The sequence below is a fragment of the Haliaeetus albicilla genome, chromosome 21 (genome assembly GCF_947461875.1).
Source record: "Haliaeetus albicilla chromosome 21, bHalAlb1.1, whole genome shotgun sequence".
Classification (NCBI taxonomy): domain Eukaryota; kingdom Metazoa; phylum Chordata; class Aves; order Accipitriformes; family Accipitridae; genus Haliaeetus; species Haliaeetus albicilla.
Genome location: NC_091503.1, coordinates 16,524,042 through 16,551,873, shown reverse-complemented (window position 1 = coordinate 16,551,873; position 27,832 = coordinate 16,524,042). Strand labels below are relative to the sequence as shown.

Sequence of the window (27,832 nt, the reverse complement as noted above, 5' to 3'; positions counted from 1 at the left end):
GAAATAATGTGGTTTATTGATATTTTTATTTCAATAACTGTGTAAAAGTGTCCATTGGGCAAACCCGCCTTCTCCACTTCCCCAGGGGTACCTGTGAATAAATAAGCCTTAAGGTTAGTGTCGTTCATTGTGCAAAGCAGGGACACAAAATGCAAGAAGTGAAGAAAGACCTCTTTGCTTCTGGTTCGGGGCAAGGGGAGGAGGGCATGCAAGAAGGGGTCTCCATGCATCAGAGCAGTGGGCTGAGGAAGGAGTGGTACACGCAGCTATTACCCGGACCTCCCTGTGGAAGGGTACTGCAGGACTACAGCTGCTGCTGCTGAATTTAAAAAGGTGGAAGGAAAAGTGGATTCAAATTGTAACTGCAGTGGGTCCAAGGCACAGGGCAGAAAACATTCTCCATTTGTATAAAATATAGATTTGTATGTAAATATTCAACAATAACTTCTCTAGTAATGAATAAGAAATAAATTGCTTATTTGATGTATGATAAAACCATTATTTTGCACAGATGAGGCAGATGACACTTGATTTATACTGTCTTGCAAAAGCTTCAGACAATTAAGGGGAAAACTGTTCTGAGACTTATTACATTGACAAAATTCTGGTACAGCTAACAGCAATATGATTCACACAAGGATCGTCTGGCATGTAAAGCTCGTTTTAACAGATACCAATGTGACATACATAAAGCTGTCAGGCTTTCTCTAAAGGACAGTCATCCACTTCATGTTTCAAGTGCCAAATTAATTATATTTGACATTTAATTTATAACCTAAGGTATTTTAGATTTGGAACTTGACTATGATAACAGCAGATTAGAGCAGCGTTCCGTTTGACAGAATCGATTTTTCAAGTTATTTTCCTTGTGTATGAGGGTCTTGATTCAGATTTTTGTGTATCCAGCTTGCGTACAGGACACTGATACCTCTAAGCAAAGTAGGCTTCGTTCGCCTCCCCCAGCCATTCCGTGGTGAATTATTTTGCACTTTGAAGCAAGTTTCTTCTGCAGTCTTAATCACAAAGCTCCACCTAATGGAATGAGGGGAGAACTGTGCACAGAATAAGAAAGGGAGAGAGACACTGCTAAGCGCTGTTATCAGGGGAAAACTGCTACACAACCGTAAAGCAGTTCATCTCCTCCACCTAATTTATAAAGTCTCCCCTTCCAAGGACTTTAAAACTTTGAGGTGGGAGGACAGAAAGGAAAAAAAAAAAAAAAGCTTTAGCTTCTCATCTGAAATTGTAACCTTTTTATTGTAACTGATAGATATTTCAATCCATCAGCACTAATATTTCACGCTGATAAGTCTCACCTTCTAGGTTCCAAAGCATTTAAGAATTATAAATATATAAAATAACCTGTAAATGTAGGTGTATCTTTACTGATAGATGTTTCATTGCTGAAAGATTTCACTTTCAATAATGAAACAATCAACTAGGTTTTTAAAAAATTGGCAAAACCTATCAATTTACCCACTGAAAATGGAGTCTTTCTGTATAATTTTAGATCATTCATTGATATCACACTGGACCACAGCTGGAACACTAGCATTTCAAAATATTGCTGCAGGAAAGGGGCTGAAGAATCAAAAAAAAACTTTGCAAAGAACAATGCTATTTTCAAGGCAGAACAAACAAAAAAAAAGTAAAAGAGCAGCTTTGCAGATGTTAATATAAAAGGTCGGAGAAATTCCTGCAAAAGCTTAAGAATCCACTAATGATTTCAGAATAGCTCCCCACTCAGAGGAAGGCTCTATGGCCACTTTCAGACTTTTTCTGCAACAGAAGGTACAAATCTAAATGTCATCTTCTATCAGGACAAAGTGTTTCATTGATGAACCAGAACATTTGTCAGGATCATCTTATTTAAGATGACTAACACAGTGATAGCCCTGAGTCTGTATTTTGAAATTGTCAGTAGTAGGACAAGACTAGCTCATTGTTTTTAGTTAAAAAATGCTAGTTTGGTGTTTAAAAGTCTTCTATCAAGAGTTGCACTTTGATATTCTGCACAAATAGACCTGCCAATCTAAAATTGTTTTAATTTCTAACATTTATGATCAGATGTACAGGTACGACATCTGCAGCGGAATATCTTCCATTAGAAAGGTGATTAAATCACATCTTTAACAAGCCTCAAGTAACACTAACGTGCAGTTAAACCAGGCTATTTCACAGCCAGCTCAGATTTTGCGTTTCTTCTCTCTTAACTTCACTACTATCATTAACCATGGTTCATTAAGACGCTTCTCTTAACCCTGCTTCTGTCCCTCCTCTTCCTTTGATGCCCTTGATCGGTGCGTATAATGGCTCGGTTCCGCACGATCTTCCTTCCTTCACTTCACAAAATCTCTAATAACGCCACTCTCTCTGAAACTTCAGCTCCTCTGCTTCATTTGGCTACACCTGGACAAGAATTTCAAATTTACGGGGTGGAGGAAGGCAGGCCCGGTGAAGGGCTGGGTAAACAGCCTCATCTCATTAGCCTGAGAAACCCGGCCGGAGCCAAGGGGGGGACGCGTGTGCCCGGTTCACCTCCTGGTGTCCCCCGGACGCCCCACCAGCCAGCACGCTGCCGCTGCGCCGAGCGACGCGTCGGACCGAGAAGCGGCAGCCGGGGACCGGGCAGGCCCGGGCACCGCCAGCGGCGGAACCCTGGGGGCCGGGGGACGCCGGGGATGAAGCGGGGGGGGGGGGGGAGGCCGCCCCCTCTGCGGGAAGCGAGCAGCCGTTATTTCGGTTGGAGAGGGAGGCCGTCTGCACCCCGAGGTAGGAACCGACTCTGGCAGGGCCGGCCGGCCGGCCGGTGGAGCGGCGAGGAACCCGCCGCCTCCACGTTTCCCCCTCGCCGGACCGGGGCCGGGGCCGGGGCCGGGGCCGGACCTGCCGCCCCTCACGGCTCGCCCCGCCCTCCAGCAGAGGCCACACCCAGGAGGCGTGGCGTAGACCCCTCACCCGTCGCTCCCACCGGGCACATGCGCAAACCATCATGTAGGCGGGGGAACGTGTCTCCGCTCCTGCGCATGCGTCTTTAGTGATGCGCTGCTCTTCCCCCGCCCCCGCGGGGCTTCAAAGGAAAGCCCGGCTCAGCGCATGCGTGGGCCGCGCCGAGTTTCTGATTGGCTGGCCGGCTCCTTCAGGCCAATAGCAGCGACGGTTCCTTCGGCGGTGTGGTTGCCTCGTCTTCCAATGAGATTGGCGGTTGTTGTCAGGTGGCGGCCGTGGGTGCCCTTCCTTTCCCAGGTGGTCCTCCGCCAGAGATGGCAGCTGCCGCGCGGCCGGGCCCGGAGGAGCTGGCTTTGCTGGAGAAGTTGCTGGGCCTGCCGAAAGGGAACAAGTACGGCGTCCAGGGGGAGCGGAAGGTGAAGGGAGCGAGGAGGGGCCGAGAGCGGGCCGCGGCGCGGGCGGGCGGGCGTCCACGGACCCCCTTCCCTAACGGCTTCTTCCCTCCCCTCCCGCCTCCCCGGCCCGGCCCGCCGCGAACGTTCTCCCCCCGCCCTTCCCCAACGTGTGTCGCGGTGTCTGAGGTCTCCCCCCCGCCTCCAGTCCCCCTGCCGGGCCGGCGGGCCCTGTGCCGGCCTGAGCTGCGCATCCCCGCACGGTCAGCTCTTCCCCTCGAGCGGGGGTTTCACCTTTTCTCCCTCAACCCCTTCCTTCACCACCCGCCTGAAGTTGTGGCTGTAGGGCCTCGCTACCTACTCGCAGGTTCTGGAAACCTCTTCCTTCTGCCTGTGGAAGGGTTATCGTGTCTCGTTGGAGGGGTGTCGGCTTAAAATGTGCTTGCTCTTCCACCACTCTCCTCCTCCCTGCGTTTTCCTGGTGCCAGTGCGGTTATATCTGTGCTGGTGCGGTTAAATTATGTGCAAAAGATACGTTGTTAGTATCAGAAATGCATCTGTAGTGAAGAACTGTTGCTCTTAAATACTTCTGTCTTTTAAAGTAGATGTCTTGATATTTTGAAATTCACGTGGAAACATTAAGTTCCGTGGTTTAGAGGCACCTGAGGCATGAAAAATGTAACGTGGGGCTGAGGGTGTCACAAATGTGTGAGGGCCTTTACATGATTCCCTCTGAGATAACAGAGGAAAGAAGCTGTGCGGTCGCCTTAACGCTTTTATATGTTTTTTTCTTGACTTTATTTACTGTTTATGCTTTGAGTCCCAAATATCACTATATGCATTCTTTGGTTGCAAAAACTTCCTTAATTATTTAATAACCTAAATGTTTTTTTAATGCTCTTACTGTAAAGTCTGAAAAATCAAGTAACTAGATCTGTCCATAGTTTTTCTGACTGCATGTTCAGTGGAAAAATTGAACAGTAGTCAAGGACTCTTGGTACAGCTGTAAGATGACTATTGTGCTTTCAATTTGGATCTTATGCTAATTAAATCCGAACATAGACAGGCTTCTCTGTGTGGTCAGATGCTATTAAAAAAACCCTCTGAAGTATTGCATTTTAATCAGTTTCTCTTCTATCATTTGATGCCATAAATGACTGAGTGAATGGGCTTTCATCTGTTGCAGTGAGTTTTAATTCATTCACTTAATTTGTGACTCTTAGCAGTTTAGTTTCCTTTCCCGCAGTTTAACATGTGGCAGTGTCACAAACAAAGACATGGTTAAAACTAGAGGTGTGTTGTGTTGTCCTCCCCTAATACCGGTGAACTACTACTACCTTCTGTCAGAACATTTGGCAATAGAACAGTAAGTATGAATAAGCATTTCAGTAAATGGCTACTGCAGTCTGCTTAGGGAAAAACTGGATGCTGCTGACTTTACAATCTTAAGTCAGAGTCCTGAATTTGAAAATGAGTTAAAAGTTAGTTAATAAGATTTCTGCCAGTGTTAGAACGAGCAATACTATTTCTTGCTGATATTGGCAGGATTTGGTAAATTGTAGCTAAAAGCATCTCGGTTTGTCCATGTGCACATGTTGAATACACTTTTGTACAAACTGAAAATAAAGCTCCCCATAGAGTAAAAAGAGAACATATATGGGGTGTTTTTTTTATATTCTACCTTTAGTATGAATACTTCTAAATTCTGATATGTTGCTTTAAAGATCCTTTTAAGGAGCTATAAAAAACCCACTACCTATTCTTACAGGGACTGCTTTTTGAATGAGTTGTTTAGCATTACACTTTTGTTTCCTCTTCTAGGTTCCTGTTCTTCAAACAAACAATGGTCCTGGTCTGACAGGATTAATTACCATAGCTGCCCACCTAGTTAAACAGGCTAAGAAAGACCAACTGCTTGGAAGTACTGCAGAAGAGAAAGCTGTCGTTCAGCAGTGGTTGGAATATAGAGTGACTCAAGTAGATGGATGCTCTAGTAAAGAAGACACTAGAATAATTCTGAAGGTAAGGAGTACTTAATTACCTTACCACTGAATTTTGGGCTGGCTAGACCTTGAAGAAGATTACAGTGATAATGTGTGTATGAACAACCAATTAATAAAACTGAGAAAATGCCGAAGACTTTACAGCATCTTTAAGTATTGGCTTTTATCCTGCTTGCTGCTTTTCACTTTTATTGACAAAAATAAGCCAGCAACTTGAAACAGGAGGGAAAACAGCTTAAACTGTAGAATATATGAAGCAGGGCTTTTGCATAGAGCCTTCCAGATAGTTTAGAGATTGTTCAGTTGTCTAGTCTCTTATTAGCCATGTAAGATGCCAGTTTCTTACTATCTTCATAAAACCTGAGTTATATACAAGTTGTGTTGTATTTCGAGATAACACTGCTCTGATTGTGTTAAGAGCTATTCTTATTGATTTGGTAATTATGGAATACAGGCCACACTTGATGATGTGGTATTTGGTATTGATACCAAAAGGAGTTACTGGACAGAATTGTGTGTAAAAAGTGAAATCATAAAGGAACCTCTGCAAAACTGCCCTTCACATTCAGCTACTTTGTATGGAGGCTTTGGTCTACTGTATTAAACTTCTCTTGTAGTCTGAAGCTTACTTCCTCTTAAGCAGGTGGAAGCAGGAAAGAGAATCTCGAGGGTCATCCTGTTATTTGAGCAGCCAGATGGCAGGGAGTAGATGGCAAAACTTACTCTATTTTCCTTCTTATTCCTTGTGACTGGTAATTAGTATTTGTGCAGTCTTTTGGGAACAGAGCTTGAAGAGAAAATTTGCTTTACACTCTGCTAAGGTCTCTGTTTACTAAGTAAGTGTGTATGAAACAGCAGTGAAATTCAATCAGTTTTTCAAAGTGTTTATTTTTTCTAACTTTAAAAGTGTGTTTTGGTCAGAAGGTGCACAATGCTCAGTGCTAGTAGTGAGTCTGGGTTTAGAAATAGCTTTGTGAGCTGCAAGGTATTAGGAAGGTTGACTTTACTCAAGGCTAGCAGAGTCTTAATTAATACTTGTGACTTTTGTTAGGTATGGCGAGTCTGAGTCAACTAGAACTATTGCAGAAACCAAAGATAAACTGAAGCTGGGTTCAAGAGTTAATACACTGTGTTACTTTAAATCAAGGAAAATCTTGCATCTTAAAATGGTGCAAAGCAAAACCTTGTTAGTAATCTGCTGTCCTTTTCAAACTGACAGCCTCCTTGGTCTTGAGGGCTTGGAATCTCATGCCTGCTTTACAAGGATCAACTTGGTGAAAGCCATAAAGAGCCATTTCTCTCACTTACACCCCAGATAATCTGAATTATCTTAATCTCATTGTATCTGTGGAATATGTTCTGTCAGTTAAGCATGAGTTTGTTTACATTGCTTTGCTTTTTGTGACATCTCTGGTCTTATTTTCTATGTGCAAATACTATCAAAACCTTTATGGTCATGGTTACTCTACAGATACTGCATGAAAACTGTCTACCCTTTGGGATTTTCAGAACTTGATTGAAGGAGGCATTGACTAATCAGGGTTTAACTTCAGGTTTAGCTGTACTTTGACCAGGTGGTATGACTAGGTGGCCCTTGGAGGTCCCTGTTGTGTAATTAATTTTTTTTTTAAAAACCTTTATGACAAGTAATACCGGTTGTTTTTCAAACAAACTTGTGATGCCTTTTGTGAGAAGACCATATGAGGACAAATAAATAACTTTTTTTTTTTTACCTTTCTTGCCCTTTTATCATATAAAAACCAAAAGCAAGTCTTCTGTCTTGTTAGAACAAAATTCATCTGCTCTGGATGGCTTAAGTGATGATACCTGCTTTGTCAGCACACACACATGAGTACTTGCGGAACTGCATTTGAGTATTAAAACCAGACGCAGAGATATGATGGTTTCCTGCTGAAGCTGGTAGCTCTCTTCAGTTTTAGCCTTAGCCACACTGGCAGTGTAGAAAAGACAATGTACTGAAATACAAATATGTGGATAAATCAAGTGTTTCCAAACAAAGCAAAATTTCCTTACGGAGAAACGGTCAGTATTACTTGAGGGAGAATCTCTGCCTTCAAGTATATTCTAATAGATACTACCACTGTAAAATTTTCATATGGATTTTTTTTTTTAGCAGGTGTTGAATAGCCAGAATTTATTTTGACACAGGGCTGCTGTGGAATTGTTCCAGCACTAATAATTTCACAGTATAGCAATTAAGATTTTTTTTTAATTTGTTCTCTTGCCACCATGATTAATCAGAAAAAGAGGCAGCCTACCATTAAAGTATACTATGCCAAAAGGGAGTACGGGTGAAAAAAAGAAAAACTAAAATAGGGAGGCAAGTCTGAGGTTGTAGTTTTACAACGTGTCTGGAATACACAATGGCAGTCTTGGGACAGTTGCAGCCTAGAGCCACAATTTATAATAAGCTGCGCCAAAAACAGTTCAGTCACTTCTGCTATAAACTTTAGGCTGCCTCTATTTAACCCTTAACTGAGGTGATGTGGTTCTGAAAAACGTCAGTAAATAACTGCTTTAAAGTTTGTTAATTTGAACAGGAAGGGGTTTCTATTGGCCTTGGGAAAATAGGTTCTTAAATTGTTCTTACTGACATGTTGACTAAAGCTGTTACTTGGCATTAAAACAATCATGAAGTAGTCAGACCATCTCAGCCAGGTTTTTTATATTCATTCAGAGCAAATGCCATACTGTTCAGAACTGGCTAATGAAAGTGCTCTTGGAGTTTTGTTTAACTTTGATTTGTGCTCCTGTGCTGGAGAAAATAAATGGGAGCAATACCTCTGGACTGTTCTTCAGCAGATATGTGGGAATGATGATTGTCAATAGCAGTGATAACATAATATCAAATGCATTATGTTAACTTTCTCTTCTACAGGTGAGAGGGTATTTTCCTTTGCTTCCTCCGTGTTTCGTTAGTGGTAAATTAAGCTGCATAGGAAAAAAAAAAAAATCTGAAAATAACTGAGGAGTTGTGCTTGATAACTAGTAGTTTTTCTACTCTCCTGGGAAGGAATTGAGAACCTTTGTGAAACGCTTGCACCATCAAATGTCTACTTAGATGTTATCATGAATTCCATTCAGGAGATGTGAATGTCTCTGCTTTGTCAATTTTAGGTATTCAAAACTTGAGGGTTCTTCCCCCCCCCATCTTCAGAGGCATATTCTTAAATAACTGGGAGTTTGTACTTGAATTCACAGAAAAGCTTCCATAGAAATGTAGAAATCTGTAGTCTCTGAAGGATAATTATAACACAAGAATTTTTGTGTACTACTTCCAGTGTCTCGTACAAAAAATGTTCCATGATTTCAACTAGTTTTGTCCCAGTTTCCTGTGCTGTCTAGCTGTAGTCATGAAATCCAATTAGAAGTCTGAATAAGAGAGCTTCAATTCTTGTTTAGTATGCTTGTTTGAAAAATTACTGTTTCCACAGATATATAAGCAGGTTAATCCATGCTCTGTCCATGCCGTTAATCCACAGTTCTTGTACACTGTTTTTTGACAGACTTCTAAATGGGATGCCTACCCACTTTGGCAAGCTTGTCCAGCAAGCATTTTTTTTTTTTAAACTTAAACATTCCGTGTTTACTTCTCTCCCTTTTCTGGGGAGCACTAGGATATTTTTGTGTGCTTACAGGTATAAAAAAAAAGAATTTTGATTATTTGAGCAACAAATGTTGCTCAATTTTCTTATGTCTTTTACAGGAAATGCAGTATGTTGATTATAATGTTCTTCCAGACCAGGTTTAGCTCATAGGTTGCCAGTTAGACAGAAAAGACTTGTATTAGAATTAAAAATATGGCTATGCCCCAACAGCGTAGTTCTGCTTTTCTTGGATATGGCTGCAGAAGCCTTTTCTTGGGTTCTGCGTTGTCAGACGCTTTCCTGAGGCATTTGAGAGTGCTCAGCTCTTTGTCTTCGCATGGTGCAATTTAAAGGCATTTAGGGCATAAATGACCTTGAGAATATTGCTGACTGAAAGGTTGTGCTTCTGCATGTAAGGGAAGTACAAATACCAGCAGTGTGGTGTTACGGACAAAATATCCAAAACAAAATCAGAGTATGAGTACATCCATTGTAAGCTGTTGAGTTGTTCTAAGAAGTAACTGTTACTTATCTGAGCTGCTGTCTCAACTTGCAGTGACTGGAATAGATTCAGTTGCCTTAATGAATTGGATTACAGACAATTAGATTGCATACTTACAAGACAGTAAGCGATACTGTGGGGTAGTCATAAGTGTGCTGTGGATGGGATGTGTTGAGCTGTCACTGTAGATATGGGCTGTAAATTGGATTTTTTCCATAGAACAAGCAAATGGAAATCCATCAGTTAGTCCATAAATAATGCAACGTCTCTTCTTTCCATTGCTTTTTCCCCCTCATACCCAAAAATGAATTTGAATTGCTGCAGTTGTTCAGTGCATATTAGTTCATCAGACTGCAGTTATGCCTTAAATAACTGAGATTTGAGAAGGCGTTTCCTGAGGGATTGCAACAATAAGTTCATATAGTTACAAGCAACTTCCAAGACTATTTCAGTCACTTAATACTGGGATTCTGTACACATAATCAATTTAAGTAGTGACGTTCACTACGTGAAAGACGATACAAATGACAGCTAACAGACCCGAGCTTCCTGGATGTAATAGAAATTCAAATACAGTTTTGTATTTATATTTTCATTAATCTCTTCAGGACAGGAACACTATTTCAGTTTAATACCGTGGTCACTTAAGAAACTTGACTTTCAGGAATTTTAACACAGCTGGCTATTAGCCAATAATATAATCATCTGTGGGAAGCATAACCCAAGAGGCAAGACTAACTAAATGTGCCTAGTGCACAGGAAAAAAAAAATACTGTGGTGTTTCTGTAGGTTTCAAAATTAGCTTGACTTCCAGAATAAAATCAGAATAACTGTCTGTGTTTTATGGGAGTAAAATACATGTTCAAAAGCAAAATTGTAAACTATATGCTAATTTATCTAAAACTAAACCATTTTTGTCAAATTCCATTTGCTCAGTTAACTGACTTCATAAAATTTGAAGACCAGAATAAGTAATTGTTCATGCTATAATGGCTTATCTTGCTTTTAAAGTTTTAGAATTTTTTAATTGATTAATATTTTGAGTATACGTGTGCAGTACATGCAAAGAACAAATTTATTCTTTGTATGATATTAACCCATCTTTGTATGATATTAACCCATCCTGAAAAACTGGGCAAACAATATTGCTGCATAGAAACTAGCCTGCCTCTTGAAGATGTATAAAACTAAGAATTAGTTTTATTAGCCATAACTTCTTTGATGCAGAAATCCAAAATTTTGAGCAGGGAAATAACTGTGTTGATTGTACCTTCAGAGATTACTTTACAAAATCCTGATTCCATAGCCTAGACTAAGAAGAAAAGGGGGGGGGGGTGGGGGTGGGGTAGGATATCATTTCAGTGGTGTTACTTGTCGTTGTAATGTATGTTGGAGTTTCTGGTTAATCCAAATGAAAAATGCTGGTCAGAGTAGACAAGTTTATGATTTTTATTCTAGTAAACAGATCTCTAGAGATTATTTTTTATTTCCTGCAAGCTTTTTCTTCTTAATCCTGCATTTGTCTTTGTGTTGTATGTATGAAATTCCGCAGAACTGTAGTTATGTGTTTGAAGTAATTTAATAGCTAACTAACATGAGCAAAGCAGTAAACCAGTCTAAAGAAAAGAAGCTGCATAGCCAGGGGCAGATGACCTTACAGTATTTTAACTATGCAGGGGTTAATATTTTTCCCTGATTTGCTCTAATAAAAGAAATCAAAGCAGACATGAGGATGTTTAAATATTACAGAAGTACAGGAGTCCTGTCATGAAGAGGTTATTAAAGAAACAGTAAGGTGGCATAATGGAGTCAAACTTGTCAAATGCATATGCATAGTCAGATGTCTTAAAGTCTCAGCATTTTAGTTTTGTGGTTTGGGTTTTTTTATGTATGCACTGTAGGATGTCTCCATATCAATAAAATTATGGAACCACAAAAACTGCAATATGCTTAAGGCTAAATGCAATTTTTAAATTGTTCACTAATTAGTAACCCCCTTCTTGCCCTAGACTTTTTTTTTTAAATAAAAGGTTGTCTTAAAATGGAACATGCTGTAATTGAGACTGAAAAATTATTTCAGGCACGTTTTGAAAAATGGTGGTTATGTTTAAGTTGCTTACCTCTGTTTTTGGGGCTGTGGGAAGGGGGTGGCTTAAGGAGATCTCTGAGGAAAAAGGAGTGCATTTACTACAAGTTTTTTCAACCAGCAGAGGAATACTAGCAGGGAGAGTTTCCAAATCCAAGGAAAAGCTGGGAAACTGTTTTTGTATGTTTCAGAAAAAGAACATTATAAAACTAAAGCTTGCTTATGCTGGGATCAGCATTAAAGTAGATAATTCTGTTTGCTGTTATATTTCTTTCTTTAGAGGGAAGTAGAAGGCAGAAAGGTGTATAAATTGGATGAGAAGTAGGCAGGATGTGGAGAAGAGGAAGGACAGGTAGAGAGGTAGGGCTGATGTGCGATGCCTGTGTTCTCAGAAGTTATACTTGAGCAAGAAGTCTGTCAGCCTCCTGTTTTCTGGCAGAGAATGACTGCATACAAAAAGCCATGAAAAAGTGTATTTCAGTGATACAGATCTGAAATATTCATTGAACCTAAATGGAAACCTTCTACTACCCACTCTTATAGCCTCTGATATGGTCTTGTTGAGAGAGAGGTAGTCTTAAAATGCTAAAGCAGTGCTCTCTTCATACAGATTTAGATAGCAACTGAATTGACAGTACCAGTCATTAAGAATTGCTAGCAGTGATTTCAACATTAATAAAAGCAAGTGTCAGATGATACCAGCTGACGGGCATCAAGTTTCTGGCATTGAGCTTGAAATGTGCTATTTCTCTCCCACCCCACTATCCCTTTGTTTCCCTGCTTCTTACACGTTTGCAGTTCCAGAACCTTGCTGACCAGCTGCATTGAGTAAGTACTGGAGGGCAGGAGAAGCTGCTGCTGGAAGAGCAATATGCTCTCCTTAGATCATATGACTGCATTTTCCACTTAACAAATGTTAAACATATAACAGCGGTGCTTCTGAGTGACATGCAGTAATAAAAAAAAATATACCACTCTTGCATTTTTTAATTCCAGTATTTTGAAGCCAAGAAAAGACAGATTTGAAAGTATTTCTGTGGAGTCAGCTTAATATGTAAAATAAATCACACTTGTATTTACAAAAATTTGAGTGGATGTAAGTGGGGGTATTATGAAAAATGATGTGCTAGCAGCAAGCTGGCTAGCACTTTGTTTAGAGACCAACATTTAAATTTTATTGAATTCTCACTGTCAAAGAATGAGGATATTTGAGTTTATTATCTTGACACTTTTTTGAAATTTTATCTTCTTTTAATGTTTTTCTCCTTTGTTGAGTTGGGATAAATTAAAGCTGAAGTTTATTTTTATATGCATGGTCTTCAGAGGAAGTTTTCTGTTGTTTTTAACAATTGCCTTAATATTTTGTCTTACAAAGTCAATACTACAGCAATATAATGACTTTTTCCTTTTTAGAATCTAAACATACACCTTGAAGATAAAGTCTACCTTGCAGGAAACATTTTTACGTTAGCAGACGTTTTGATGTACTATGGATTGCATCATGTCATGGTAAGTGTTATTTGCATTGTTTTTATACGTACAACTATCGTATTGTTGTTTATCTAAAGGGCAGTTTATTATTATAGAAGCTGACCTACTGATTTGATCGGTGACAATTACAGAACAAAAATGGAGAGATTTCGTACAAGAACTTCAAATAAAACTTAAAAACAAGTTGTTAATTTTTTACTTTTTTTAATATTTAGCTATGGATCTGTCAAAAGAAGTGTATTCTCTGTGGTGTCCAGAATGCTTTAGTTTATGTAATGTAAGAAGGATGATACCTATCCCTGTGTTTCTAGGTATGAGGACTCTATCTGTTCAAGTCTGAAACATGACTGCTTACCCAACTACATGGGGGAATAGAGAAATGAAACTGAAAGGACGTGTCAGAACTGAAAGTACTAACCTTATTAGTATTGGAGAAGTGCTGCTGGTGCTATGGAACATGCATGTAAATTAAGTTCCTGAAGGATGAATGCATATAAAAGTGTGAGCCATAAGAGAATCGATGAATTCAATCAACTGGGTGAATAGTTACCTCATACAATGAAAAGCAGGGCTCTGGGAAAAGAGTGCAAGAATGCTGCACTTCAAAAGGGAGGCAGGGGGAAGATCAAGTAATGAAATACTACCAAAAATGAGAGACAACTTAAGTGTATCTATGTTGACTGTCCAGGAGTAAAAGTTCAAATGAGAGAGTATCAAGCATAGGATAGGGAAGGGAAGCTTAATTTCAGAAGGTTTTTGAAAACATGTTAAGAGTAAGTCACTTAGAAGTAATTCTGTTAAATCGTATTTGCCTTGTAAAATATCTTAAGTAGTAGGATAGATGTGTTGACTAGAGTGTCAGAATGGGTTACCTTTCACACATGATACGTAGATGTAGAAGAAACATAAGTACTTTCTAAAAACATGACTGTATGTGCTGTAAGAGAGTATGAGTGCAAATGAGACTTCAAAAAAAAAAAAAACTTAGGCAGGGGAAAATCAAGCATATTTTAAATTTAGAGTTTGCTCTAGAGTAGACCACCTAATCAAAAAGAAAAGATACAAGTTATTGCTTTGGGAAATAGAACAGATGGTAAAAACAAATGACTTGGTGCTCTTGGGTGCCTGCAACCATCCAGACACTACTTGGGACAAGTTTATAGTACAGCATCTGTTTCTGAAATGTTTGATTTCATGGAAGACAGTTTTCTGAATTGGAAGGGTATAAAGGGCAAATAATGGGGTGGCTATCCTAAAGAAAGAGGAAAATCTGGAATCTACTAGCTAGGAATTACATGTATGTTGAAGGTTTTGGACTTGATTAATGCTAGTACTTAACTATAGAAGTAAGATCTTGAACTGTAGAATCCTGTGATTTATTTTTTTAATTATTTTTATTTTTCCTGTAATAAGAAGAGAGTAAGTTCAGAGCTGCTTCTCTGCCCTAAGCTTTAAAGGGTGGGAGATGGGGAGGCAGGGAAAGCTGCTGTATCTCTTAACGTGATGTGGTCCAGGGAAGCAGTCTGACATACCCACCACTGTTTCGGCTAAGCCTTGTGCAAAATACTAGTAAGTGCTTCCTATAATCCCTCAAGAGAGGAGGTAGAAATGGGAGGCACAGGGAGGAGATCCACAGTTCTTGCTGGCTGTCAAGGTGTCTAGAAAATTGATCTGAAAATGTTACTGATGATGACCTTTAGGATTAATCTCTCTGCTTTTGATAGACTTAACAGCTACAGGCCAACACAAACATTAGTAATAGAATACTGTAAATATTAGTGACATACCATGATCGTCCCGAATGAGCCAAATATTATTAAAACTTTAAAAACCTTTGGATGCACATTTCATTGAAAAGCTTTGAAAGACCACCCAGTCCTATTGCTCACTTCTTCACCTGTGGTTACATCTTCCTTAGTGTTTCTGAATATAGATCACACATCTTTATATTCCTCCCCTCCTCCCACCCTCATTTTGCCCTTACTGGTATCTAGAGGGGGGGTTCTGGAACCTGATTCTTCACTGTCCAGGCTTTTATTTGAACTTACTAATCAGTTTGTCTACTGAACAGCAACAACTCTTAATTTTGCAGCTGTATGCCTTTCTTTCATTCTTCCTTTCCCTTCTAGTTCTCTTAATAAGCACAATAGTACTCTGTGTTTAAATATCCATATTGTGGGAAGGGAATTAGTATTTTAATGAGTGAGGGTCAGAGTCACAGGTAGTGTTTCAGGCTGCTTGCAGACTGAGTCTATTAATTAGAACTACACATTTGTAATAATAAACAGGAACTAAATTGTTCTGCATCATAGTATGTGTCACAAACACTCAAAATGTAATGCCTCATACTGGCTAAATGAGCTTTTTCAATCAGTGGGATTTACATTGTCACATGTAATTCCATGTCTCCATGTATCTAATATAAATATTGTTATCTTCAGACACTTTGATTACTTAAATACGTATGTGGATAAATATGATGAACACTGAAGTTCTACTAGGTTAAAGCATAGATTGCAGAGGAAACATGAATTTGGAAGCATTGCTTGAGGATAGTTCAGGCAATCAGTAAGCATTAAATTCCCCCTGTGGTAATGAACTTGTTTTCATATCATTTTTTTTATTTAAAATTTAAAAAAAAAAGTTTCCCTATGCTTTTATTCTTAAGTATTTTCAAACAGCACAAGTCCAGTTCTGACTAAGAGAAATAATCAATACAAAGATTGGTCTGTTCTTATACTTCAAAAATTTTGTCAGAACCAAAGAAGTAGTCTCAAATCTATATGTCTGACTTGAAAATTTCTTTAATATGGTCTAAAAAAATAACTTATGGGTGGAATATATCTGCAAATGGAAGAAGCCTCAGTCAAAATTTTGGGGTCAAATCAAGTACAAAACAAAGCAAGCTGTTCTCCTCAGGTCAGAACTACTAATACTGAACTGTAATGAGATTCCAGTAGTAGTTTGTTTTCCAGTTAATTTTTTTCCATAATAAACATTTCCTGTAGCAAACAGATTGCCATGAATTTTTGTTAATATTCACTGATATGCTGCTTACATTTGTACTGGGATAATGGGCTTTCCTTCTAAAGAATGATGCTAGAAATGAATGATGCTAGAAATGATACTTAGACTGTTTTCTGCAATTCAGTTTTACTTTAAAGAAAAGATTTAATTTTAAGCATGTTCCTTTAACAGCAGAAAATTAGTGAAAACTATATGAAAGTACATGTATTTCATTAAATACACCATTCAACTGGCTTTGTTTTTTCTCTTTCCCTTATACCTAAAGGCTAAATTTAAAAGTGAGATAGTATCCTTTTCTTGATGCTGAAGAACTTCAGATGTAGGCAGGTATTTTTAGACTTTCCATGCACATGCACCATGTGGGAATGGGAATTTATGCCTGCATCCCCAATGCTTCTGAAAACAAATATAATTAAAGCTTGTGTATTTATAGTCCTTCTAGAAACTCTTCTAGTTGCATTGTATGATGGCCACCTTGGTTACCCTTTGTGAGCCTTGTGGTGGAAGAATAAGACTTTTTTTTTTTTTTCCATGACATAAAAAAAAAGCCTGTCAAATTGAGTGTCTGCTTCTTTGCTATTAAAATAATTGCTTTAATAGCAAATAATTATTTTAACAGCAGAACAGCAGCCTTTCTTAACTTGGGGGAATTATCTAATTTAATGAGGAAGAACAGAAAATACCCATCTAACAAAATGTTGTAAAAAATGCCATGGAAGTGATCTCTAAACAATTAACCCAAGAGTTATGTTCTGAGTAAAAAGTAGAGCATGCCACAAAGTGCTTTTTAATATATTTCACTGATAGAGTACATTATGTAAATAAGTAAAAATACCCTGCTTGTTGTGCCTAGAGTACAAAAAGGGGGTTTGTTATTAGAGTGGCTGTCTGGTTTGCCCTTCAGATGTTTTTTCACTACACTAACAGAATGGAGGGGGACTAGTTTTCCAGACCTTATTTTTTATTTACATCAGAGAAATGTGAAGATTGAGAATTACCAGTATAAAATTATGGGGAGGAAATACCGTATCTGCTGCAAAATCTGAAGTTTAGTTCAGCATTTTCATAACCAAGTGCTTACGCACTAAAGACTTTGAAAAATGGTATTATAATTATAACTTGAAGTGTACAACACTCACAGAACTTAAAGTGACAGTATTTTTAGTATCTGCTCATACTTAAACACTTTTCTTCACTTTCAGAATTTTAGATGGCCTTAGAGTACACACATTGCTCTTTTCATGTTCTATGTTGCTTTGTGAATGGTACTACAGCTTCACACCAAGCACCAGCTTCCAACTACCATTAATTATAACAAACTGCAGGTGATGAAAAGCATCTTCCCCTAAATGGTACTGCATGGGGGGGGGTTGTCCTGAATATACTGTACTTGCAGAAGCTCAGGCAATTTGTGAAGCACTCAGTGTTACATTTTAATAGCTTCCACTTTTTGTTTGTAATGCCTTTAAAAACTCTGGAGTCTTTTCCCTTATCTGTGTTATTCTCTTCCACTTGGCTAATGCCGATTAACTCTCTTGCGTTTCTAGCTCAGCAAAAATAATATGGGGCTGTGTTTTAATTGATTTGTCTGTGCACTTCTATTGGACTATATAGCTGTAGGAATAGTGTTTACGTTTCCATACCAAGAAAAAGCAAGAAAAAACAGATTTTCTCGTACTGCCTGAACTGGGGTTCATAACAGTTCAAAACTGCAGAATTTTTTGTGGAAATACATGTGCAGTGCTATGCTTGTATTCTGGCAGATGAGTCCCATGGGAAGAAGAGCTGCTTGGGTTTAGGAGCAGCTGCAAGATCCCTGCTTTTTGGTTGTTGCCACAGTTCCTCTTAATGTCCTGTTAACAGAGCTTTAATGCTATGTGGCATTGGTTTAGAATTCCTTCCTGCAACTCCTTGAAATTACTCTTCCTTGGTATTTTTGGAGTGGTTCATCTTCTAGTATATATCCTTATTTTCTTTTTACCTCTACATGTTTAAAGCTTTCTAATTCTAAGCCAAGAGCTGGGCTGCGTGAAAGAACAGTAAGGAGAAGCAGCAAATGTTATAGGCAACTCTTGAAATTGAAAGGGCTGCTGTGTCATGAAGTGAAATTTAACATGAGAGTTAGTTTTGCACACCAGCTTTTCACTTGTCCAGCTGAGTAAATGTGTATCCGTAGCCCTTCCTGTGATTTAAAGTTTGTTGGAACATATTTGTTTCCAGCTGTCCTGTGCCCAAGATCAAATTTGCAGTGAACCTGCATTATCCATGAAGTCTAGTGTTTGTAGAACAAGGCATAAGGAATATGCCATCTGTTTAGCTTTTGAGGAGGGGATTAACCTTGATTAGCTTTAGAAGTCTAAACATGAAAAATATTAGGCATGTCTAGCTAGTGATTTGTCTGTTAAAACTATCTTCTACAGGTGTGCCCTTTCTCATTGTCTGCAGGTGTTGTCAAGATGACTAAGTTAAGCTTGATGGCTAACTTAGCTAACTGAAAATGAAGTGAGGTGAATCCCACACTGATTGGCTAAAGTATTGGTGAGATAAGATAGGGTAGTTGATGTGAAGTTCGCATTTTGTTCCTGATGCAGTTTTTGTAGTTTGTTTTGAGGACTACCCCATTTGTAATTCAGTTGTAGTAGGTTAATGTGAGGAAACAGCTCATCAGTTTAGACAACAATCTAACTTCATTACAGAGGAATGAGGAGACCTAGAACTACTAGTCAAGGAACAGTAATACAGGTGATAAAGGATGGGAATGGTTCTTCTACAGCTGGCTTGAAAGACTCAGAAGTAATAAAAGACCTGGTAGTGAAGCTTTGAGGATGTTGCTGACTTGAACTTAGAAGACATTGAAAGGTATAGTTAAGATCTGTAATTGTAGGTGACTTTATCTGAGCCAGTCCTCTGATAAAAGTAAATGTAGGCTTGAAGCTCTTTGTTAATCTTAGCCACAATTCTGTGGCAAGGAGCTGTTGCAATAGCTATATCATAGTTGGAGGCTTCTTCCTGACTGATCTTGCGGCTCTGTACATCTGGCTTAAAATAAGCAAGTGACTGTACTGTTCACTTGAACTCTGGTGAACAGCAGGACCTCAAACTGTAGGAGTAAGTGATAGTACTCTAAATATGTTTATGAAGTATGGACAGGTTTCCAGTTTGTTTTACTGTGGTAGTTTGAATCATGCTATTGCTATCTTAATGATGTGAGCTAGCACATCTGAACAGTTAAGTGTTAAGCTATGTGGTTTCTTAGTAACTATTGTATGACTATTGCTCAAAATGGAAAACAACTTTCAATTTTTCTATCCAGTCTGAAACTGCCTGAAAAAAAACTTATTCCTGTGCCTATAATATTCCTTGACATACAAAGTAGTTGCTTTGCCTGTGAGGCAAGACCACCGGCTAAAGTGAAAGACTTGTGCGTGTTGTGGAACTCTTTCCTGCACCCCCCAATACTGTGTGAATAGACAGATGCATTAAATTCAAGCAAACTAATGCCCTTTTTCCCCCTTCTTTATCATACAAATGTATATTCCACCCTCCAGGTCTGTTCATTTGAGTAAATTAAAAGTAAATATGTATTTTGGGCTGTGAATTGTAATATGTGAAATTAAGATAAAATGCTGCTGGACTGTAACAACTTTTTATGTGAGCTGAAATCAGCTGTAAAACTATCCACTTTTATTTCACCTTACCACATGTTATGACACTAATGATGCAGTGCCTTGTATTGTTGGTGCCTTATATTTCTTCTCCATGCAGATGGACCTCACAGTGCAAGAAAAGGAGAAATACCTTAATGTGTCTCGTTGGTTCAACCACATTCAACATTATCCAGGTGTCCGACAACATCTGTCTAATGTCATCTTTATCAAGAACAGATTATACACTAATGCTCATTAAGGAAAATTTTAACGTCATGTTGGAAGGGTGTTTGGGAGTTTAGAAGTTACACTGTCCAAAACCACTAACTTGCAAATACTGGTTTGTAACCTTCTGTATGTGAACCAAAACTGTTGATGCCTCAAATAATATAATTGCATTGAATTGCTATTGTTCATTCAAGAATTTGAACTAGTTAAAGAATTGTATCATGTATCTGATTAAATGCAAGAATAGTAGAAAGATGGAAATTGAGTTTTAATTCACTATTTTTTAGAAATGAAAAGTTCTTTGAATTAAACATTCAAGAGTAATTACATGGTCTTTGTAGGAAAGAATTACTTATTTTTCCTTCAATCATTCACTCCTTTTGCTATTTATTGAATTTTTACATATGTCCCACTTTCTTTTCATTTTATTTTCCATGGATGTTTACACTAGTTTTGTAAAAGTTAAGAGCTATATTGTGTGCCAAGGATGTGAAAAAGGGAACATGCAAATGTTACAAAGTATTTATGTGACTGAATAAATTATTTTAAAACTGTAGTCTTAATTTGGCTGTGAAACTTCTTAGTTTTTCTTCAGTAAAGAAAATGAAGATTTTAAGAGGTTAGTTCACTTGCTACTTCATTTTGTGGTATATGAACTTTGAAAGAAAGTGCTTCTAGAATCAAAATAAAACTGGGTAACAAAGCTAGTGATTTTCAAGATTTTGCATATGTCTCACTTCATATGGTATTTCCACACAAGTGTCAATGCAAGTTTCGAGATGCTAAAAAAAAAAACACCAACCCAAACAAAACCAAAAACCTTCCCTCAGTTTAAGATAATGAGGTAGTCTGTCAATTTCACTCTCAATGTTTTGAAGTTTGTTTTAAAACTAAAGACACTTTTGGTGAATTAGACATTTGGACAGGTCATTTCACTGTAGAATGTGGTCCCTCCATTTTTATTTTTAACAAGTTTAAAATTGCTTATATAATGCCCTAAGGATACATCTGAATTGGGTAATTACCTTCTGCACAATTCAGTTAACACTTCTTTTAAAGCACTGAAAGAAATACAAAAATATTTTGGTATTTTAATTGATAAACTTCTGTGTTGGTTTCTACAACAGTGTTGAGCAAACAACTTCAGTTGTACATTCTTTCGTCTTAACTTGTGTGCTACTTTAGGAGCCTCCCACCCAATAAGGTAGATATAAGGATATCTTGGATAGCTGTTTGAGCATTTTGAATGTTACAAGGGCTTAAGAAAAAAGTAGGTAGGTAATGAGATGAGGTAATTAAAATGTATCCTAACACATAAAAGGACAGAAGAAAATTGCATGAGTAAGCTTAACTTGGACAATTCCAAGCTCTCTAATAGATGTTTTCTATATATATATAATTTCTTTAGAGGGTTTACAGGCACACAGTGTTTGTTATTTTCAGGAATATCTTATGTTGTTAAAAACAAAGATACTCTTCTTTGGTTTGAAAAAGTTCTCGTTGTTTCCCAGGGGCTTAATTCTCAGCTTCTACCATTTCTCCTGTTAGTTATTCTTGTTCTTTGCTATTTAGAGGCAGGCCTTATTTACTTAATTATGAAGATCTTACTGAAATCATGAGATCTGTTCAAGAATTGTGGAGTGAGCTTTAGTGCAAATATATGTTAGAAACTTTATACTCCAGACTTCATATTTGACTACCTGAGGGCTTCAGCTTTTTACTGTCAGTACTTGCACTCTTATTTCCCAATTTACTCAAATATTTGTTGCCTAGTAGTATGTATATAAGTGAGTTTGCTTTTTTTTTTTCCCCCCACTTCTGGCTGGGAACAAGTGATGATGAGATGAGACCTAGAAAAAATACCTATAATTCTACTATAATGAACCATTTTCAGTTTCTGAAGGGGAGCCGTGAGTGGGAATCATCAGTGCATTTGGTCAAGATTTGGGCAAGTTTCACATTCATCTTATGGATTGTTTGTTTTTATATATGCTATTGCAAATGAGAATGATTTAAGTTTTGTAAAGTGTATGTGCAAGCCTTCGTTCATGGAAATAGCAGCTTACATTACAGCTCCGAACACTGAAATGGAACCAGAGCTAAAAATATTGCTGAAAACAATACTGTCATCTTTTCAGACAAACTTTGTAGTGATGATGCTACAAAGTGTCTTTTTTTTTGTCTTTTTTTTTTGTCTTTTTTTTTTTTTAATCCCAATCAGCTGCTGTTTCCAAGTGTGGGGATTTCTCAAGGTGCCTACATGCTACTGCTGCAGTATCCCCTAGCCTCTTGTGCCAGTTTTGTTTTCTCTGGTGTAGAACAGAAGTGTTACTTGCTGCTGAAATGTTATTAAAAAAAAAAGTTCAGCTAACAGAAAGATGAAATGTTTAGAAGTGGATTAGTAAAATTTAACTCTATACTATCTAAAAGGCGTTTGGTCATTATTATATGCTAACTTGAGCATTTCAAGTTTCTCTCCCCTGCAAGGAGAAACTTAAGGGGGTGGAGGGTTAAATGCAAAGAAGGATGAGTTGAGACTTTGCCTTTATAGAGATTACTGGGAAAACCAGATGGTATTGATTTCCTTCCCTTTCCCCCCTTCTGTCTAATGTCTTTTGATCATCAAGGACAACTAAAACTGTAAAAAAACTTCTGAAAAATCATAAAAATGCGGCTAGGTCTATCTGAGATTGTATGAGGTACTTTTTTTACGATGATGCTTCATATTATTTACAGATGAGCTCTAGTGTACGTGAGCTTTCAAATTAACATTTATGGTCTCTATAAAGAGTGTGCATGGGTAAATGTTTTTCTGTTTCTAAAGCTACTACCACTTGTCTTTCTGTTTCTGTAATATTTTATTATACTTTCACTGAACATTAGTAAAAGTGACTTTCCTCCCTTGCAACCCTCTTCTCCTTTCCTAAAATTTCAGTTGCTGAAGGGCACACTAAATACTGTGATGTTGTTTTACTGTTGTTGCTTCACAGTATGATGATGATGACAACCATAGTGGTGTGTAGAATTTATTTTCACAGCATTTCATGAACAGTGACACTCTCATTTGTTAATGTATCTCATCATTGCAGTATTATTATTTTGCATAATTGTTCTATCTAATTTATTCAAGGGGCCTGACATGTTATGGTCTTTTAAGTATGTGCCTCTAGGACTTGAGGTTGTTGCCATATGGTGAGATAGTGCTGCATGACAACCTTTCAACAACTGAAGAATTTAACAGTGAAATAAATATGATAATTGTAAGTGTTCAGTGAAATCTTACACTTACCACTTTGACTTGTCTTTTTCCCCTTGATGCCAAGATGACCACTGCTTGCAGACAAGCCAGGTTGAAACAGGTGTTCAAGTATTGCATCAGATATGTTAGAAATGTGTTGATGATTTTCAGTTGTCTTTGTATGTGTAACTTCATTCTCAAGCGAGAGTTCAGTTTGACTTCAGAAGTCTCTAGGGGCAGTTCTTTTGTGTCATCAGTGATTTACTTACCAGGTTGACACTCCAGTTTTCCACACAGAAAACAAGTTAGGAGGTATCCCTTCTGGTTAGCAATTGAAACAGTCCAATCAAGCAAGTTTTGTTACCTTTCTTCACTGCCCACCCGTAGTAAGTACTTGCTTTCAAGAGGTTTGCACCTATTGAATTGCCAGAGATTCTCGGGGTAGAATGTGTAACATTTGGACCATGAAGTCTCTTAGCTAGCATCTTAGCTGTTTGCCTGTAAGAGGTAATGTTTTCACATCGTTTTAATCTTATCTTTTTTTTTTTTTTTAAATCTTTTAATCCTTCTCTATAGCCTACCCTACCCTCTTCAAAATATTTCTAAACTGCAAGTAGCCCTTCGCCCAGGAATTTCTTACTACTGTCTGAATCTTTGGAAGAACATAGGCCTGGAAATGGGGGACTTTTTTTTTTTTTTTTTTTTTTAGGTACATCTTAAACTTCCCAATAGGTGTTGGCTCATTGGAGTATCTTGATAAAATAATTCTTCAGCTTCGCTCTCTTTCTCTTGCACACATGCATACACACACTTACTTAAATTACAGCTGATGGAAGAGTAATCTAGACTCTTCATTGTTGGTGTGGATCCTGGGTTATTAGCACGGAGCTGAGACTCTAACTAGGGTTTAAGATGGACGTGAGTACTTTGCAATTCAGCTAAAACACTCATTTATATTAACTATTTTATATGAAAATTTGACTTAGAAGTGTTAACCTGGTTTTGTCCATGAAATAAAATACAGCCAAGTAACATTACAGATGAAGAGAGCTGTAGAACTTGGGCATCTTTATTCTCTTGGTTAAAAAGCCATAGACGATCAAAATTCTGCTTCTCAGTGCTGTGGATTTGGAAGACATGAGGACAAAGTACTTAAAGAGATTAGCTGAGAGAGATGAAAATAAAGGAATAGGTACAACTATAAAATCATTATCAAGAAATCCAGTGTAATCTTTCAGAGGTCCGGTTCATATTCTTTCTGATCTGCTAGCATCTTCTGTTTGCACCTCTGGAGGTGATTTATGGTTTGTCTGCTGCATGAATGCTGAAGTTGGGAATAGAGACATTATCATGATTTTTCTTCAAGTAAATTTGCCTTGGTATGGCCATAAATTGATTTTATAATTGTATGTGTACAGAGAACCTAGTACGTAATTTTTTGTACCTCTTATTTTTGAAATTTTTCACTGGGAAGAGGAATCTGTAGGCCTATTTGATTTTTTTTTTTTTTCCCTTTTGGTTTTCAATCTTATCACTTTTAATCTTTGGTGTGTTTCACGGTCTTTAACTTCAAAGTGTAATTGCAATGATGCAGCTGCTTAATGGATTAATACGTTTAATATTTTCCCCCTAAGAGCGGTATTTCTTCTTTGCATCTATAATTGGATCGTGCTGCTGCTCTCCCCAATGGAAACGCCAGGTTTCATATTCACCATACACCTGAGCACATGCTTACTCACTTAGTAATCTTAATTTTTGTTCTGGATTTATCAAAATTGAATTGTATTCCATGCGAATTTTATTGCAAAAGATGCATGAGGGGAGATGCCATCACGCGCCTCTGCTGCGCCGAGCTTTCGGATTCAGGCTGGGTCTTTGTATCCCACCACTGCATGTCTCGAATATTAGATTTATAGTACTTCAGAGCCCAGCTCCAGGGCGATATACAAAGATACCACAGATTTGGGGGGGGGGGGGGCGGGGATTGCTTTTGTAGCAAGGGTTACTTGTTGCTGCTCTGTGCACGTTCCTGCAGGCATGGCCTTTATTTTCGGGGCTGATAGTGACCGTGGCTGCTGCAGAACGCTGCACATCCCATCTCTCACTCTGCAGGCAGGCAGGAGGTGAGTAATTTTTCATTGTTGCTGCATCTGAAGGATTCCCCTTTCCCTCCCTACACTACCTTGGCCCCTTTAGGAAGATTTTCATCTATTAAACTTTCCCTTCTCTGTTGGAAGAACTAAATCTCTTTCAGCATTTCCAGGCTGGTGATCTAATTTGACAGCTCGTCGGTGATGTCTATTCCACTTCAAAGAGGCAGGTAGCCTCGGGCTAGCCAGCTGCATTGTGGATTCTGCAGATTTGGCTTGCTGTTCCTGCTGGGTGTCATCTGTCTTCTTAGTCTTGCGGTGGATAATTTTTGTCCTCCCTAGCATCATCTGCCTGAGCAGTTTCTGCCTGGCAGGCCTGTCCGTCCAGGTTGAGCATCAAATACAGTAGCCGCACGGCTAATCTGACAAGGCACTCCTCCAAACAGCGCAGCCCCAGGCCTGCTTTGGCCAGCATCGGCATCGCGGCCCACAAACTTCCAGCCATCACGATCGCGGTCTCGGTCTCCCATCACGGGCGCAGCCCATGGACTTATTCTGCTGGCGCAAAGTACGTCCCCCGCCTCGCCTTCTTAAGGGCCGTCGCTCCGATTGCTCCCGTCCCGGCAGACGTCTGCCTCAACAGGTTTGGGTTTCCCTGCCTGTTGCCGGCATTTGACTCGGACACCGCCACTTGGATGAAAGAATCCTTTAGTGGATTATCATCGCTAGACAGCCCGTGGGGGAAATGACAGGACTCGGCACGTTCATCTGAAGATTTTGCAATTCGGAGTGCTGCTAACGCTAATGGGAAGTGGCAGGGTGATCCCTAAAAGAGAAAGCGGGTTCCATTGCACGGCAAAAGTGACAGAGGTTGTTTAGCCTATCTTCCAAAAAAATACATGATGACTACATATGTTGATTTTCATGCTCCAAGCCATAGCTATTTCCATATTTTTGTGACTTGATGACTACTTCCTACAAACTGACAGGTTAGGGGCTCCACAAGTACTGTCTTTTTATAGCCATCACCTCTTTAAGTCCTCCTTAATTTTTTTAAATATGTTTTGAGAACAAGCTTGATGGGGCAGTGAGAGTAAGCAAGGGGGAAAAAAAAAACAAAAAAAACCCCAGGCATAAATGCAGCGCACAAAGCATATTCTTTAAAAAAAAAAATAAATATTCAAACAAAGAGGAGAAATGGTTTCAGGACAGCAGTTACCTGTCACAGGATTTGCCCTTGTTGCAGTCCCGTAATTCCAAACCTGACATTACTCATGATGTAAAAACTCTTTCCTAGAAATGCAGTAGTTATAAACCCCCTTAACTACCAGATTTCCTCCTAGCAAATAAAAAGATAGCTGGAGCACAGGGCTTAGAGGGGGAAATAACGTGTCAGGGACACTAGGAAAGGATGGCAGCTAGACTGGAAATGGATAAAATTAATATTTGAACAATTCTACCCCTAATTATTAACAATCATCAAGCCAGCTGGAATATCCTATAGATATTATTAATATATGAGCACTAGTGTATTTTACTGGTGATTGTCAAGTGCTTACGTGCTTTGGATCCAAGTGGAAAAATATAAATACTAATCTATAGGGTGCAAGAGGTGGTTACTTTGGGGAAAAAAGATATGTGAAAGGGAACAGTATTTTTTTAATAACAATTCTTACCTCTTCTAACTGCCTATTTAATGTAATATTTACAGACTATGTAACAGTGAAGGAGTGAAAAACTATTTTAGATTGTATGTTTATGCTGAATTTAATAATAATGTTAGTTGAAGTATCGAACACTTCCCAATGTAAGATTAATTTTATTATTTATAAAGATTCTAATTATATTTTGACTGATTGGGGGGGAGAGATTGTTTCAACAAAACCAATTGGCTCATTTTTAAGGCTGAGTTTAGAAGATTATATGTATTATCAAAAAATACTATAGTGATTTCAGTGAGCAGTTTCTGAGCTTTGATGACGGGATACAGAATTCAGTAATAGGATCAATTTTTGTGTTTGCTGTAATAGCGTGACACAATAAAAAAAAGAACCCAGTCTTTTTTCCCTCAGCCAGGCAATTGTTCCTATTTTTAAAAGCTATGCAGAGTAGAACATGGGCAGAACTAATTTCTAACAAAGAAATACATACTACTTCTGTTTTCTACTAATAAAATATTAATTGTTCCAGCTAAACTGGCTTCTTTCAGGTATGCTGGGTCAGGACACTGAAGGCTGCAGCAACTGTAGCAGAATTTGTGGTCCAGTTCTTCCTTCATCGACCATACACAGACACTGAGCAGTGTGGTATGTATTGCGAATAAAAAAAAAGGATGTGTAAAAACCCAAACCGTAGGTGCAATGACCTAACTAGGATCAAGCTGTTCAAAAAGTTGCTGAGTTTGTGGCATGAAAAAATAAGTCCCAGCAGAAGGTTAATATACTGTATTTTATAAGGGAAGTATATAGAAAAAATCGTAATGCTCTCAAGTGGTGTTAGAAGAAAGGTGCAGGGATTTCATATCATTTTTGCTTTTTTGCATAGCTGTAAAATAAGACTGCTGCTCTTAAT

At 38.5% G+C, this 27,832-nt stretch overlaps 1 protein-coding gene across 2 annotated transcripts; it reads left to right on the top strand.

The window, feature by feature from the left end:
* The first annotated feature begins 3,173 nt into the window (after nt 1-3,173).
* Nucleotides 3,174-20,489, top strand: EEF1E1 (eukaryotic translation elongation factor 1 epsilon 1). 2 transcript variants are annotated; one of them, XM_069809060.1, is made up of 4 exons: nt 3,174-3,365; nt 5,163-5,363; nt 12,954-13,049; nt 13,247-13,343. In XM_069809060.1, the coding sequence occupies exons 1-4, from the start codon at nt 3,264-3,266 to the stop codon at nt 13,310-13,312; spliced, it is 465 nt and encodes a 154-aa protein (XP_069665161.1). In that variant the 5' UTR covers nt 3,174-3,263; the 3' UTR covers nt 13,313-13,343. The 2 variants fall into 2 exon arrangements, with proteins under 2 accessions (XP_069665161.1, XP_069665160.1); XM_069809059.1 differs by lacking the exon at nt 13,247-13,343 and adding an exon at nt 19,824-20,489 and having other exon boundaries at nt 3,175-3,365.
* The last annotated feature ends 7,343 nt before the right edge of the window (nt 20,490-27,832 follow it).